Source organism: Camelus bactrianus, chromosome 7 (assembly GCF_048773025.1).
Source record: "Camelus bactrianus isolate YW-2024 breed Bactrian camel chromosome 7, ASM4877302v1, whole genome shotgun sequence".
In the NCBI taxonomy this organism is placed as follows: domain Eukaryota; kingdom Metazoa; phylum Chordata; class Mammalia; order Artiodactyla; family Camelidae; genus Camelus; species Camelus bactrianus.
In genome coordinates, this window is record NC_133545.1 from 75,836,218 (window position 1) to 75,852,868 (window position 16,651).

At 38.9% G+C, this 16,651-nt stretch overlaps 1 protein-coding gene across 9 annotated transcripts in view; it reads left to right on the plus strand.

Annotated features, from left to right (window-relative positions):
* Positions 1 to 16,651, plus strand: part of LHFPL3 (LHFPL tetraspan subfamily member 3) — a 554,580-nt gene that overhangs the window by 374,113 nt on the left and 163,816 nt on the right. For all 9 annotated transcript variants that reach the window (XR_012508261.1, XM_074367627.1, XM_074367628.1 and 6 more), the window contains one exon: positions 16,333 to 16,569. Coding sequence is in view for 8 of the 9 variants with exons in the window: in XM_074367627.1 (XP_074223728.1) it covers positions 16,333 to 16,569 (237 nt within the window). In the remaining variant the exon portion in view is untranslated. The remainder of the gene's footprint in view (positions 1 to 16,332; positions 16,570 to 16,651) is intronic.

The following is a 16,651-nucleotide window of genomic DNA, read 5'->3' on the forward strand; positions in this document are numbered from 1 at the left end:
TTGGTGTTCTACAGTTTTATAATGACATGTGTTGTCTAATTTTACTCATCCTGCTTAGCATTTACTGAGTTTTTTCAATCTAAAAATTCATACCTTTCAACTTTGGGAAATTCTGTGTTTCTGAGAACTTCTTTTTGTTCTGACTCTTTTTATGGCATCTTCTTCTTACTCTTTAGAGGATATTAATCAGAAATTAATATCCTTTCTATGTGTATAGGGGGAACAGTAGGATTGTGTTTTGTTTTCTAATTCTGTTCCTTTCCCTACATTATTTCCTATTCCTTCAGTGTCTTTTTTTCTGTTTATTTTTCTTGTTCTCATTCATGTTGCCAGCTTTCCTCAAATATCTACTAATCCTCAGTTTTCCATTCACAATTCAGAGATGAGGCAAAAACCAGCTAATTGTGAGGACTGCATATCTGAATAGTGGACTTCACTGGTGGACTTGACTTTAGGATGAGCAGACAGTGATCTGACCTTCAGACTAAGAACCAAAAATACCCAACGAAGAAGCCCTTTTCTCTTAAAAGCTAGTTCCAATACTGGCTGCCTTAGTTCTTGAAACAATTAGTTCAATTTCTTTAGAGGAAACTCTCCAGTTATTTTGACTGGCACATAAAACAACGGATGGGCATTATGTACCTGGGAAGGGAATGGGGCCAACTGTTCTATATAGATATCTTCAGTTAACCCCTATTTTCTACGTCATAACTCGTTCTCAGGTTCTACCTAGCTTTTCCAGTATCCTCAGATTGGGTCTCTCCTCAGTCATTGCCCCTTCATCTCATTCTAAGCTGTGGCCTCATCCAACTTGTTTAATCATTCACTAATCCACCGTCTGCTTCCATGCTTCAGTAAAATACTGGACAGTCTCAGCTGCCAATAACAAACTTTCCCTCCCGTCCACTGTCTTTGTTGTGGGATTGTATCTTTTTTCCTATATCGACTAAATTTAATGGCATCTCAGAGCGATGAAATAAACATGTCATCAATCTACTATCTTGAAGGGCAAAACTTTGACCTATAGATTATATATAAACACCTCTCCTTTCCACTTTTTGCTGGATATTTTTTTAAACTTTTGGTATATATTAAATTTCCAAGTAGTTTTTCTGGTCATCTTTTTATTATTGATTTCTGATCTTTTCAAATCAAGATATAGTTCCTAAATCCCAATTTTGATTAATTTATTTACATTCTTTATCACCAAATTGATGTCTGTAAGTGTACTATGGGCTCAGATCTATTGTGTTTGTAGAGTAAAAATTCTGTAAAAGTCAACTAACTTGACCTTGTTGATCATGTTATTCAAATTCTTTAGTTTATTTTTAGACTGTCAAATTCTAAAAGAAGTTTATTAAAATCTCCCGCTGTGATTTTATCATTTTCTCCTCCAAATTTTAGCAAATTCTCCCTAATGTTTTGGTGTGCTATGCTTGTACATAACCTGATACATAAAGATTTATGGCTTATTTTTCTCATAGATTTCACCTTGTGTCAGTACATAAACTTCTTTGTCCCATAAAATGCTTTTGACTTTGAATTCTGCTACTCCTGCTTCCTTTGTTTGCATTAGTTAGATTTCTCTTTGTCCATACCCTTGTTTTCAATCTTTCTTTGTTACTTTTTTTCCTACATCTATGTTTTCTATGTTCTCTGCATCTATAACTCTGTTTCTGTCTTGTTATGTTTGTTCATTTGTTTTGTTTTTTAAATTCCACATATAAGTGAAATCATATAGTATTAGTCTTTCTCTGTTGGACTTCTTTCACTTAGCATAATACCCTCTAGGTCCATCTATGTTGTTGCAAATGGCAAGATTTCATTCTTTTTTTTTATAGCTGACTAATATTCCATTGTATATATAACACATTTTCTTTATCCATTTATCTATCGATGCGTTCTTGGGTTCCTTCCATATCTTAGGTATTGTAAATAATGCTGCAATGTTATAGGAGTGCATGTATCTTTTCTAATTACTATTTTCATCTTCTTCAGAAAAATCCCCAGGAGTAGAATTGCTGGATTATGTAGTAGTTCTATGTTTAATTTTCTGTAGGATCTCCTTACTGTTTTCCATAGTGGCTGCAACAATTTGCATTTCCACCAACACTCCACAAGGGTTCCCTTTTCTCCACCTTCTCACCAACCCTTGTTATCTGTTGTCCTTTTGATAATAGCCATTCTGACAGATGTGAGATGATACCTCATTGTGGTTTTGATTTGCATTTCTCTGATAATTGAGCATCTTTTCATGTGCCTGTTGGCCATCTCTATGTCTTCTTTAGAAAAATGTCTATTCAGACCCTCTGGCCATTTGTTAATTGGGCCTTTTTTTTATGTTGAGTTGTATGAGTTTTTGTATATTTGGGATATTAAGCCCTTATCAGATATATTGCTTGAAAATATCTTCTCCCATTCAGTAGGTGATCTTTTCTTTTTGTTGATAGTTTTCTTTGCTGTGCAAAAGCTTTTTAGTCTGATGTAGTCCCATTTATGTATTGCCATTTCCCCTGGCTCAGGAGACATATCCAAACATATGTGTGACATATCTTTGTCACTTTATTTTAATTGTGATTCTTGTTAATATATAACTGGATTTTGTCTCACTGAGTATGATAATGTATTTTGACAGGGAAATTCAGACTTCTCACATTTGTTGCATAACTGATATTCTTTGTGTTGTTTCTTCCATTTATTTTAGGTTTAATATTGAACCTACTTCATTTTTTTTTTTTTCTTTTTCCCTCTACTTACTTTTCTTCACAAGTGCTTTTCGGTTTTTCCCCAGCCTTACATGGGGCGGGATGGCTAGAGGGGGCTGGAGCTGGGTGTTTCCTCCCTTACCCCAGGTTGATTAAGCTCTAATAAAATCCCATTAGATTAGACTATGGTAGAATAGTTTCCCTTGAGGGGAGACCACGTGAGAATGAACAGACACTCTGATATTTCAAAATAGTTCCCTTACCACTCTTTCTGCCAGAAGCATGAGATCTTTCTCCAGTCTTCACTGTGGGGCCCTGGCAGAGCTTCAGGAGGTAAAACTGACCAAAGTGTGGAGGCCACCTTATGGCTGGGTCCCTCGAGTTTTTAACTTTCAGACTTGTCCACACTGAGCCCCTAGCAATTTGTCAATTACAATTCAGATTGTCCTATCCCAGCACTGGTTCCCGAGGCCGAGGTTTCCGCTCTTAATAAATTCTGAATCTCTGTATCCACCTGTCTGTCTCTCCAAATGTGAGGGCAGTGGTTTTTTGCCCTGTGACCTCACTTTCCCAAGAAAGTTATTGATTTTTTTTAGTTCAACTTTTACTTATAATTAGGATTAAGTGGTGACTGCCAAGCTCCTTGCATGATGGCCTGGAAACCAAAAGTCCCTGTTCTTACTTTGCTGACTTGGTCAGTTCTCTCCTCATCGCATTTTGCCCCATTAAGTTGGAAGTGCAAACTAATAGTTTTCAATTCTTCCAAGGCTTACTTTCTCACCCCAACATAGATAATCACACCTGCATTTCTTTTTTTTATTGCAGTACAGTCAGTTACAATGTGTCAATTGCTGGTGTACAGCACAATGTCCCAGTCATGCGTATACATACATATATTCATTTTCATATTCTTTTTCATTAAAGGTTATTATAAGATATTGAATATAGTTCCCTCCTGCATTTCTCATGTTAAAATTGCCCCCCCAACCCCCGCACTAAGATACCACTGAAGTATCTTCTTTGTGTACTTACTCAGGATTCTACAAAGATGATACTTTTTAAGCTGTTATAACCTCTCCTATCTACCTTACCCCCCTCTCCAGTGGTGTCCTGGAGCTGGTTTAAACACTCCTTTCTTTCCCAATTCCGTGTTCAGTGACATCACTTGAGAGCTTGAAATTGACCATGGAGGGAGTATTTACTCTGTGAAAATTGGCTAGAACTATAAAAGCAAGGCTTTATTTTGTGTATCATTTTTCCATAGGGTCAGTTGTTAATCATTTACCAATCCACCACTGCATTTCTACTTCCTCTAAAATTTGTGGAGTTTGCTGGACTGCTTCAAAATTTCAGTTTTAGTATATGTTTTGTTTAAGAACTCTTTAACAGATACTAACCACAGCTTTAACTAGTTTGATTGTTGTGGTCATAATTTTCTATGCTGAAATTTATAAGATTTTTTAATCCAAGGAATTTATAAACTTCGTCAAGATATAAGTAGGTATGTAATTTTTTTTCCATTCATCCCATCTGAGTCTTGGTAACCATTATTAATCTAAAAACTTGTCTTCATTCAAATAAATTTTCTTCCTTTTGTAAAAGAAATTATTTCTCCATATATTTCTTTCTTCTTAGAGCTTTTAATATTTACATTTTAAGTCTCTAGCCTCCAAATCTCTTGTCTTTTTCCCACAGATCCTTGAGATTTTGTTCTTTTGTACTGTTTGTTCTACAAGGTCTTCCAAACCACTATTTCAGTTCTCAACAACACCCATCTTTTTCAGTTTTTTTTTCTTTGTTTAACTGAGGTTGATGTTTAGCTCCAGGAAGTCTTGGGTGTTCTAACTGTGTCTCCTTGAGAAGCCTCAGTACTTTGAGTTCTCTCCCACTTCTTTGTTCTATGGCAATAGAGCCCCAGGCCCAGTTCAGCTTTCCCTTTCTCCCTTGGGTCTCTGGTTCCTCTTTTAAAAATTATCCTTTCTTTGTCTCCTCCCGATTTATTTACTTTGAGCACCAGTTCAGTCAGGACTTTGAGGTTCCCTAGGCCATTGATGCTGGGCATGCAAACTTCTGCTTATGTCGGTTGATAAGCAATTGAGCTGACAGTTGCTATACTGAAGCAGGAAGGAGGCAGGCAGGCCTTTCTAGAAACAAGCAGCAGTCCTCTCCCCTTAAGGGACTGGGAGCAGTTCAGCTACCAACGTATCTCCTCCAGACCATGAGGTCTGACATTCCCCCCGGGAGTGTAAGCAGCACTTGCAAACAGGTCCCTGCTTGCCTGGCCCCCTCCAGGAGCAGGAAATTTGGAGTCCTCACCCCACAACCCTCTCCACTCTTCAACACCACAAGGAGCAAAGACCTTGATTCTCAGTGTGGCACACACCCTTCTGGCTCTGCCAGCAGCCTCAATTTGTTCAAGGTCAGTAAAGATTGTATCCCAGAACCACATTGTTTGAGGATGTTTGAACTTACTGCATTAAAATGTGGTAAAGATTATAGGTATTAACTATTCACTGGAAGTCAGTTTTTAGGTAGGTAGGGCATATCTTACAAAATACCCATGATGGCCTCCTCTTTTATCAACCTTCAAACGGGAGAAAGGTCATCATTGGTCAACTATATGGGTGATGTTTGTCTAGGTGATGAAATTTCAATGACCAGTGTTGATGTCAATATTATTCCAGATAAAGTGGCTCAGCCGCAGTCCTCGTACTTGGCAACATCTTTTAAAAAAAATAACTGGTAAACATGAGTAGCTGCAGTTATGAGACTCTAGCAAGAATAAGGTCTGTGGGCATGGGGTGATGCCTAAGAGATCTGATGCCCAGCTAGACTAGAATGGATGTTGATCAATATCCTGGTCCCTCAGGGCATAATGATAAGAAAATAAAAAGAAGCCTTAGATCTTCATTCTAAATTTGACACCAAACATTCAACATCCCACGTGTGCCAGAGGAGCAGTTGCATCATCACTCAACCATATCTAAAGCACCGCTTTAAGTCAGACCCAATATGAATGTACCTGACAGCAGATAGATGGAGACCTAAGTTCATGCTCCATTAGGCTTAATTCACTCCAGAGCTTGCTGTTTCCCAGGGTACACTATAGCGTTCAGTTGGGGAAGAGCCAGAAGCTTAGGGTTTCTAACCAGCCAGTTCACTGAAAAATATATTCTGTCAAATTTACAATTCTGTCAGCCTGCAATGAATAAAATAAATGCATGCCCCCTACCACCACCCCAGGTGTGGAAACTTTCTGGTCAAGTTGACCTGGAAAATTGGGACCCTGTAGGAACCACAAGAATGCACTGGCCACCAACCAGATGAGAATAATCTGTGACATTTCAGCAATTGATACCCTGGGAAGACAAGTCTACAACAGTTCCATGTCCTGGATCCTCAAGGAGCTCCTAATTTAAGGATTTAACCATTCCTGGTTGAGATCCTACTGGGACCACATGGAGGATGTTCCTTCTCTTCCTCTGACCCATGAGTAGTTTTAAGTACAGAGTTGTGCCTTTTCAATTTTCTCTAGTACTTTTTAAAGATTTTTCTGTGTACTGGCTCCATTCTGGCTTATAAAAGCCATACTGAGTTCACGGAGTGCATCTGCATGACTGAAAACACTTCCTGTAGAATTCAAGGGGCCAGTGTGATCACCTACCCAGTGCATGAAAAAAGATGTTTAAGAAGAAGGGACGAGGTAAGGTTTTGGGAGACATATTCAGCCGTGAAACTACCGTCCCAGCCAAGGCAAGCAAGAGTAATCTAGAACTATGAAATGGTGCTTAATTCCAAAAAATGCTAAGAGAGGAGTCTACAGGGACATCAGAGAAGCTAAAGACCTCAAATATATTAGAAATAAAGAAAATATGAGGAGAGAGGAGAAGTCTGAGTGCCTAGAACTCTTTTCCCCTTCCTTCCAAGGGCCAGCTTGGAGGGCTAGTGGAAACAACCAAACGCCCATCACCATGAAGAAAGACCCAAGAACAAGGTTCTTGTCAGCCTTGATAGTGCATAGGTCACTTCAGGTTTTAGGCAGAATTCTAGGATCTGGCACGGAGAAAAGATATGAAGTATCTTCATCCAAAATATGAGCATGGTAGATCATTTTTCCTGCCGTTTGGACTCTCTCAAGGAAATGCAACTTTCACTCTGGAAGCATCCAGTCCTCATATTTAGAAGAAATAAGTAACATACCACACTGCTGATGATATAGGGAGCTTGTGTTTGAATTTTATAGTAATATAACAGAGACATCCCCTGAGCTGCTCAGCTTGAGACCATAAACCAGTTCCTATTTCTTTTGCTATAATTATTAGTTTTTTAAAAATCCTTTTTGTCCTCTCTAGTCATTGTAAATTCTACTGCACATTTCTACTTTGATGCTGGTTATCTTCTTATTCTTAACAGTTATATTTGTACCTAAATTTTATTTTATATATTATAATTAAATAACCATGCCCCCCCCAACATACACATATACATACTGTTTTACTTCCCTCCTCCAACCTCCAGTCCTCTGTTCCCCAGTCTTCTTCCAGCTGTTGGGTCTGGTTGAAAGAATAATGGTCTGGGACTAAAAATCTTAGATTTTCCCTTTCAGTAAATTTTCAGATTTCCAAGCTTAGGCTGGAGGTTTAAAATCATATGTTCAATTCCACTCAGTAGCCTATGTCTCCCTTTTTTTTTTACTCATTATAGCTGTTAAACTGGGCACCCTTTTAGATTACAGGTCCCTCGAGAGAAGGCATTAGGAGTGTCTTAATCAGTGCTATCCCCAGAACCAGGACATAAATAATAGTTAACTGACTGAAGAGGCTGTTTGCCAAGGATTTGGAAAATTGCTCTGTCTGGCAATACAAAAAATGGCAGCTCTTAAGACTGTCATCAGCCACTGACAAGAACTCCCTTAACTGGGAATAGATTGCTCTAAAGTTCAACAAAAACAACAACAACAACAAATTGATGACGTTCTTGCATTTTAGCTTCCTGAGATTTTGCTGCCAGTTATTTCTAGGGATGTCTTTTTGACAACTCAGAATGCCAATACTTTAAGATGAGTTGGTCCATTTCTGAAAGTTCATGGGAACTCTAGTATTGTTCTACTACAAGACCATTTCTCAGTAACAGCCTTCTAGCCACGTACTGCAAGACAAATATTTGTTGATGAGTCCAATTTTTGCATTTTTTCCAACCCGCTTTGACCTTAATTGTTGACTGTATTTAGTTAAGTCACAGACCAGTCCTTCATCAGATTATATCAGTCTTACCAGTTCTTAGGTGAATCTACTTCTTTTTGGTATTCTGATTTTACTGTCAGAGGGAAGCTCTGTCTTTTCCCAAAATAATAAAAATTAAACTCTACAATTGTATAACAGTTAAGAGACAGAATGGCAGTCAGGCTACCCAAGGTGTCAATCCTGGCCCCTCGCTCACTACCTGTGACATTTTTCAAGTTACCCAAGGTCTCTATTCTTGTTTCAATTTCTATAAAATGGCGATAATAATAGTACCTACTTCATAGGGTTGCAATGAGGTTTCAATGAATTGATTCATGTAAGGGTGTGCCTGGCACAAGTGCTCAGTAGTGTCAGCTATTATTTCTATAGTATTATTTTAAGAAAATGAAGGTACTACAGGTTTTGTGCCCATTTTCCTACCAAATTTATTTTCTTCAACATTTGTTCAAACTACTAGTTTCACTGGGGATTATAGACTCTCAGAAACCTAAATGATGGCTTTGACTTTATGTAAAAATAATACTATTAGTGTCCAGAGATCAGTACATGGAAATAGTGGATAAAAATTGAGATACTAGACCCATAACTAACTCCTTGCAGCGACATCTAGCTCTCCAGTATATTGCCTGTCTTCGTGAAGAGGGTTAGAGATGTGAGGTTGAGCCCACAGGTGCATCAGTACCTAGAGGTTAGGGGACGGGACCCATATGCACTCTTATCCAAATTTTCAAATGTGTCAAATGGCAAAAGTTTCAGGAAATTTCTATTTGGCTCTGTCACTCTGCAGACACCAGAGGTATTCATGTTGATCACCCACACTTTGGGGAACAGTGGAGACAGTATAGTCTTTGGTGGCCACCTCTGCAGGTCTAGAGCTGTTAAGATGGCCTTGGTGGTTGCAGTTTGGATGGGTTCAGCCAAATAGTGTGCTGTGACCCCCAACAGGGAACCAGTTCTGAAAGGGAGAAAGTGGGGAGCAAGACTGTGCTTACAAAGAGTCACTTAAGAGGAATAGCCAGTAGCCCAAAGGATTCCAAAGTGAGGCTTGCTTCAAGCTGGAGGCAATATTCAAGGCAGAGAGGTGGCCAAGCAGTGGGTTGAATCCTACAGCAAGAAGACTCCCAAGTCATGATCTTTTTGAGCCTCGCTTGCTTTGGTCAAGATGATCCATCCTCTTGAAACATGACTTACGCTTGCCTTTAAGGGCTTTGGGAAAAGAATTTACACAGCCAGAGACAGGTAGAATATCAGGACTCCAGGCAAGCAGGCTCAAAATAAAAGGTCCCAACAGGAAGCTGTAAAGCTGACCAGGAAACCAAGACTGAACCATGGTCATGTTGAGAAAGCCCAGCAGAGACCCATGGAAGGCTAGCCTTGTGAGGCACAGGGGCTTAGGGTCTACCCCATACAACAGAGCTGCAATTGACTTTATGCCCCTCAGTCTGGACCACAGTAATTACAACTCAGAAGACAGGAACAGGGTTGTAATAACAGACTACTGTGTGTAACATCATGTGACAGGCAGGGTAATACCCACCAAAGATGTCTACACCCTAATCCCTGGAACCTGTGAAAATGTTAGGTTACATGGAAATGTGAATTTAAGTTTGCAGATGCAATTAAGGTTAATAATCAGCTGACCTTGTAATGGGGAGATTATCTTGGATTATCTAGGTGGGCCCAATCTAATCTCATGCTTTTTTGGGGGTAATTTTTAAATTAAATTTTTTATTGTCAAATAATTATAGGTTCACATGCAGTTATAAGAAATAATACAGAGAGACCCCATGTACCCTTTATCCAGTTTCCTCCAGTGATATTATCTTGTAAAATTATAGCACAATTCCACAACTAGGGTATTGAAAATGATAGTTAAGATAAAGAACATTTCCATCACCACAAGTATCCCTAATGTTGCCCCCTTTTTTAGTTAAAAACTGATTTTAATTTTCAGCTCTTAAACATTTTTATAGACCCCTGAAAGCATAGAGTTCTAGGCACTTAGAGCTCTATGTCCATTTACTCCTAAACCTACAACTGGCTTTAGCCTCACTTCTTTATGGACATTGCTCTGGCAAAAACCATCAGAATCACATGAATTCTTAAATGTGGAAGGAGAAGAGGCAAAAGGGAGAGTCAGATTGTACACGAAAAGGACTCGACTTACCATTGCTGGCCATGAAGATGGGAAAGGGCCAGGAGCTAAGGAACGCAGGCAATCTCTAGAAGTGGGAAAAGGCAAGGAAACAAATTGTGCCATAGAGCCTCCGGAAGGGAATGCAGTCCCACAAACACCTGGATTTTAGCCCAGTGAGATGCATATCAGAATTCTGATTTGCAGAATTATAATAAATTTGTGCTTTTTATTATTCAAAATAACCTATCTTTATTGATGTACATATAAGCATTCTGCATAGTTACAATCAATCAATCGCTTTGTCTTAAAAATACCATTTACTTTCCATTTTTCCTCCTTAATGTTATTTCATACAAACAATAATGTATTTTTTAATCTATCTAGATAAAAAATAGAGTTGTGGTTTCAAATAGATATTTTAGTATTAAATTACTTTTTTAAAAACATTGAAGTGTAGTTGATTTAAACCACTAAGATTGTGGTGATTTGTCCCAATAGCAATAGAGACTAATACACATTACAAATAAGGAAATGTTTAACCTAAATCGTGTTTGAAGAATCAACAAATCCTCAATTTGTCCCAAATGATATTTCTTTTATATATGAAAGTCAGTGACTTCTCTTTGAAAAAATACAAACAGTATCTTGAAGAGGGAGAGCAGGCAGGCTTGGAGGGTGTGTTCATCTTCTTTTTATTCCCTGGAGCCGGGCTCAGGTAATGCTAGGGACCAGAACTCCCCTGATCATGGCTGCTCTAGACTGTTTTCAATCTCTGTTCAAAAATTTTAAGCTCTTTTTCTGGTCTCCAAGAAGAATTAATCTCCCCTACTCTGTCTGGGTAAACAGGAAACTGGTATTCTGGATTCTGATGGTTTTTTAAAAATGAAGAAAGAACAAATTCTTCAGTGAAACATACTGGAACAAGGGTACCATCCTGTTGCTTTATTAAATGTTTCTAACTAGCAGTTTATCAGTAATTCACCTGGCCATCATCCCACCATTTAAAATGCTTTAGATCATCCCAGTACCACCAGCATATTGCAAATCAGTCACAATAGACTTTTTTAACCCCAAGAAGGAATCTGGGATTCCTGGTTTAAGGGTGGGAAATACCAAGCCCTGAGGGGAAGAAAGATCCCCAAAGGCAGAGAGCAAAAGCTAAGCTCGCACCACCTCAAGTTCCAGACTTACCCACAGCCTTCCCTGGGGCAATTCTAGCCCCTGAGTTCAAAGCAAAAACACCTTCTGGGCATTTCACTGGCAGGTTAAGACTAGTTTACATTTCCTTTTAGTCAAGGGAAGGCATTGTTCTGATTCAGGCATTGTTCTTCAAATGTCACATGGTCAAGGTTTTGGTTATGTTTACTGCTTCCAGAATTTGCAGTTGGTTAAATATTTTTCCTCTTGTCTGGTATCAAATTCTAGAAAAGCTATTTCTCCATTATGTAGCTCCTAAGTGCACAAGTGGGTAGACTCATAATTCTCTCCTTTCTTGTTAAACCTTGGGGTGTGGGTTTCACAGTTGATTCAGCACAAGGTAGAGGTGGATGCAGGGCTCCCTTTACTAGGGCAATTAGGCTGAGAATCTGTGCAGAGTAGAGATGCCTTTCTCATCATCACACACAACTTTCTAACTCTCCTCTTTTGAGAGCTCATTGTTTATCTACACTTTCTTTTCCCCCACCCCTTTCTAAGGGATGTTGTATCTTTTGTGTTATGACCTCAAATTAAATGCTCATAAAATTATACTGGGTTTAAAACCAAAATTTATCAGGAGACAATTTGTTTTCTCCACTGGACTCTAAAACCACAGTTAACTTCATGTCCTAGATTGTCTGGCAACTCAGTTTTCCAGAGGTAAGCTAAGGTATCAATATAGTACCTTTTCCAGTCTTGGAACTTCAACAGAATATCAATTGCATAAAAATACAAGCAAAATACCCATTGCATAAAATGAAGAACAACTGTATATTGTATCATAGTTCAACACTGTAGTTCAAGTTTTTTGGCTATGTGCTAATGAAGAGACTGTAGGAATGAGTCTTGGCTCTCCTTTACCAGGTATTTGGAAGAACAATCCTGGTGTGAAAGTGCCCCCTCCATAGCCTGGCAGCTCTGCTGGCGTCAGTTTCTTCCATGGGTCCATGCCTGAATAATTGATAGAATTAAGTGAATACAGATTCTTTTTTTTCACCACGTTCCCCTTGAGTGCTTCAGCCACACGAGGCAATTTATCATGCTTTTTGTGCAACCATGCATGGACTTTTTAAAGAATGAATTTAGACTTTCTCTTTCTGTCCAAAAAATAAGCAGTCCTCCAGTTTGCAGCGTTGGAAGTCCTGATTAGGATAGTTGGTCCAGCAATATCAGCAGGCCCAAGTGACCCAAATCATAGGCCCCTATTGCTTTTCTCATCTTGGCTTCATTTCCCTTTGGAGAAAGACCTAATTAAAAACATTTGTGGATTTTTCAGAGGCTGTTTGCTTCACAGAGGTTACGTTCAGTTCTTTGGCAAGAAAGATGCCAGAGCAATTAGTGGCTCCAAGGAAGTGCTAGCTGTTTGTGTACTATTTCAGAAGAAGCCACTGTGGGCAGCAGTAGCCTCCACACAGAGGTTCCTTTTAGAATGTGAAGGTTTCCTAACCATTTGGAATAGGCTTAAAATTGAAATCAAGTCATGCCCTCACAAGGGTGCCTTGATGGTATCTCCCAGATGAAGGGGTGTCATGGCAGCATTCAATAAAAACCTGGGTTTCTTGTCATTATTCCTGTCTGCTCACCTCCAGCTTGGGAGCTCTTTGTTTTCTTTCACATACAAGAACGTTCTCTGGTATACTTCCAGAAAACCTGCTGCTGAAATGAAGGGCTCTGTAACTGCAAGTAAGTTAGTCATTTCCTAGGTGACCGTCTAATAAGAAACCCGGTTTTGGAGAATAGCCTAGTTGGAACTAATTCTCCACTGTCCCTCCCAGTCAGGAAACTTCATGTCCAAGTGAATCAAATATTCTGAAGCCTTGTATATTCTGATGCCTTGTATATTCTGATGTTTAGTGTAGTGATGGTGCTACATCTTACAGGGTGATAAATTTGTAAAGAATTAGAAATAATTAGTTACAAGGCCAAGAGGAATATTGTTTAATCTTTTGTTGACTGAGACATTAGCCTAGGATCTTGCAGATACTTCTTTTTTATTGACATATAATCATTTTACAATGTGTTAATTTCTGGTGTCCAGCATAGAGATTCAGTTTTATATATATATAATATATATAATATATTTATATATATAAATATATATATTCCTTTTCATTTTCTTTTTCATTATAGGCTATTACAAGGTATTGAATATAGTTCCCTGTGCTATACAGTAGGACCTTGTTATTTATCTACTTTGTATGTAGTAGTTAGCATCTGCAAATCCTGAACTCCCAATTTATCCGTTCCCACCCCCTTTCCCCCTGATAACCATGAATTTGTTTTGATGTCTGTGAGTCTGTTTGTTTTGTAAATAAGTTTATTTGTATCTTTTTTTTTTTTTAGATTTCCACATATAAGTGACATCATATGATATTTTTCATTCTCTTTCTGGCTTACTTCACTTAGTATGACAACCTACAGGTCCATCCATGTTTCTGCAGGTGGCATTATTTTGTTCTCTTTCTGTGGCTGAGTAGTATTCCATTGCATGTATGTGGTATATGTATACCACATCTTTTTTTTAATTCCTTATTTTGTTTTTTGTTTTTACTTTATTATTACTTATTTATTTTAAATTTATTTGGTTTTTGGTTTTTTGTGTTTTTTTCAGTCAGGGAGAGGTAATTAGGTTTATTTATTTTTAGAGGAGGTACTAGGAATTGAACCAAGCATGCACTCTACCACTTGAGCTGCATCTTCCCCTACCACATCTTCTTTATCCAGTCATCTGTCAATGGATATTTAGGTTGCTTCCATGTCTTGGCTATTGTAAATAGTGCTGCAATGAACATTGGGGTGCAGGTATCTTTTTGAATTAGAGGTCCCTCCAGATTCTTTCCTCAGAAAACTTACAGTCTGTGATTGAGATAATGCTTGTAAATAAGTAACTATAGCAAATGTTTAAAAAAACCAGCAAGAGCTTTAAGATAAGTGCAGTCAACATCTATGGGAGTTCAGAGAAGGGCAATGTGTAGGTGAAGAAGAATTTGAGATGGCTTTGTGGAGAATGTTGCTTTTGACTTGAATGTTAAGAGATTTTTAAGAGTAAAACACATAGGGATACTAGTGGCAAATACTCCAGGCAAAAGAGAAAATAGAGATCCAAAAACTTGTTGCATGGACAGGGGATCATGTGTATTTCAATGCATGTGAAGTGGAGAGCATAAAGGGGAGGAGGACTGAAAAAGTAAGTGGGGTCTAGATCGTGGAGCCTTGAGTACCTGGCTGAGTGGGTGTTCTTCAATACCAGTGGGAACCAGCAGAACATTTTGAGTCCGAGCTATAATGTGTGATCTGAAATAGAGTGAGGGCAAACTGAAGGCAGAGGGAAGTTAGGGTTCCCTCTGAGGGATAACAAAGGCTTAAAATAGGTGTGTCAATGACACCTACCTATGCAGGGATACTGCACAGATAGATGAGAGGAACATGGCAACATTTGGGATGTGGGGTAAGGAAAAGAGAGGAATTAAGTGTGACCCAAAGTTTTGAACTATCATTTTATAAAATAACCAGGAATCCTAGAGCAGAGTTCTCCCAGGCAGTCTTCCTATCTGTCTCCTCCAGACCTGCCTGGTAGAGCCATGCTCCTGTTAAAAAGTAGAGAAGTGGTTGTCTACTTCTGGCTTGTTCAGTAAGTAGCAGTGAGGCAAGAGTTATATTGGACTCCCTCTTGCCAGCTTCAGGAATGGTTTGCCTCTACTATCACAGAACTCTGACTTGGTTGTGCCATCATGATTTTTTTTAGTTATGTGCCCTGAAAGCAATAGCCTGCCTTGATGTGTCACCCCTGCCAGCCTCACAGCCTCAGCTTCTCAAAAACACCAAGTCCCTGTCCAGCCTCAGGGCCTTTGCACATGCTGCTGCCTGGAACATCTTTCCCATCAATTTCACATATCTCCTGCTTTGCATGTTTTTGGCCTTCGCTTAAATGCCACTCCCTCAAGAGGCCTTATCTGATCACCATCTTTGAAGAAGGTCCCACTCATTACTCTCTATCTGAACCCTTTGTTTCTTTCCTACCTATTACTTAGTACAACTTAGAATTATCTGATTTGCAAGCTTACTCATTTTTTTCCCCTCTTTTCCTGACAAAACATAAAGTCTGTATTAACATAAACCATGTCTGTTTCCTTGATCACTGTATCCCTAGCACCAAGAACTGTGTCCCACACTCCATGGGAAACACTCAATAAGGGATTATTAAATTAATGAGCGAAGGAATTGATGAATTAATGAATGAGCCACATATTCAGGAGGCTCTGTATAACCTAATACTGTCATCATTCACCTCCAAATGATTTGATTAAATGTAAAGAGAGTAGCAACAATAGCCTTCAAAGTAACATATTCTTATTAAAAAGTATTCATGTGATTCCTGCAGTGATATTTGGGAAACAGAACATAAGTATTCTCCTGAAATTCCTGAATTTCCATAAATCTCTGTGGGTCTACAACGTGTTGCCATGTTTTTCAGACTTTTAGAAAATGAAATAGAGCAGAGAATAGAATTGAAAATATCAGAGTGCATTGCATGTGGTAAGCATAATTTCAAGAAACTTCTCAGTGTGTGTTGGAGGCCACAGTATGAAATTATTTTTCACTGTGACTCAAAGTCAGTATATGCTCTGATATTTTCCATGTTACTCTAATCCCTCATTGGGTGGCTGTCCTAGCTCTTCAAAGCCAGCACTGAATTATCATTCTGCAGTGTTAGGATTCCTTGTGGCATATTTGCAGTGGAAGCCTTCCCACAATTGCACACTGAAGTTTGATTTTTTTTTTTTTGGTTAATATAATTGATCAGCATACTTTAACTTCTCTTTGAATGCTCCCTTTAGAGCATTCCCAGAGCTCCTCTCACTGCAGAGTGCTGGGCTGCTGGGCTGCTTTTAGATTAAACAAGGGGGTGAAAAACCACTCAGGGTTGGACAGCAGGTTTAAGATTTTCTGTTCTTTACATCAAGAATTTGAACAATGATTTGACATGTAGTAGCAATATTTGCTGAAATGAAATTTATGTCAACTCCTTTCCTTTTTTTCCCTCTTTTAGCTGCCTGCCTTGTGCTTGGCTGCATGATTTTCCCTGATGGCTGGGATTCAGATGAAGTAAAACGGATGTGTGGAGAAAAGACGGACAAGTACACTCTTGGAGCTTGTTCAGTCCGCTGGGCGTACATCCTGGCTATCATTGGGATTTTGGATGCCCTCATCCTCTCGTTTCTGGCGTTCGTGCTTGGTAACCGACAAGACAGCTTGATGGCAGAGGAGCTGAAGGCAGAAAACAAAGGTAAGATCGCTTTGGTCAACTCTTTCCTGCTCGCCTCAAACACAAAAAATGACACCCTTCATTTTTTCTCGTCCGGTACCAG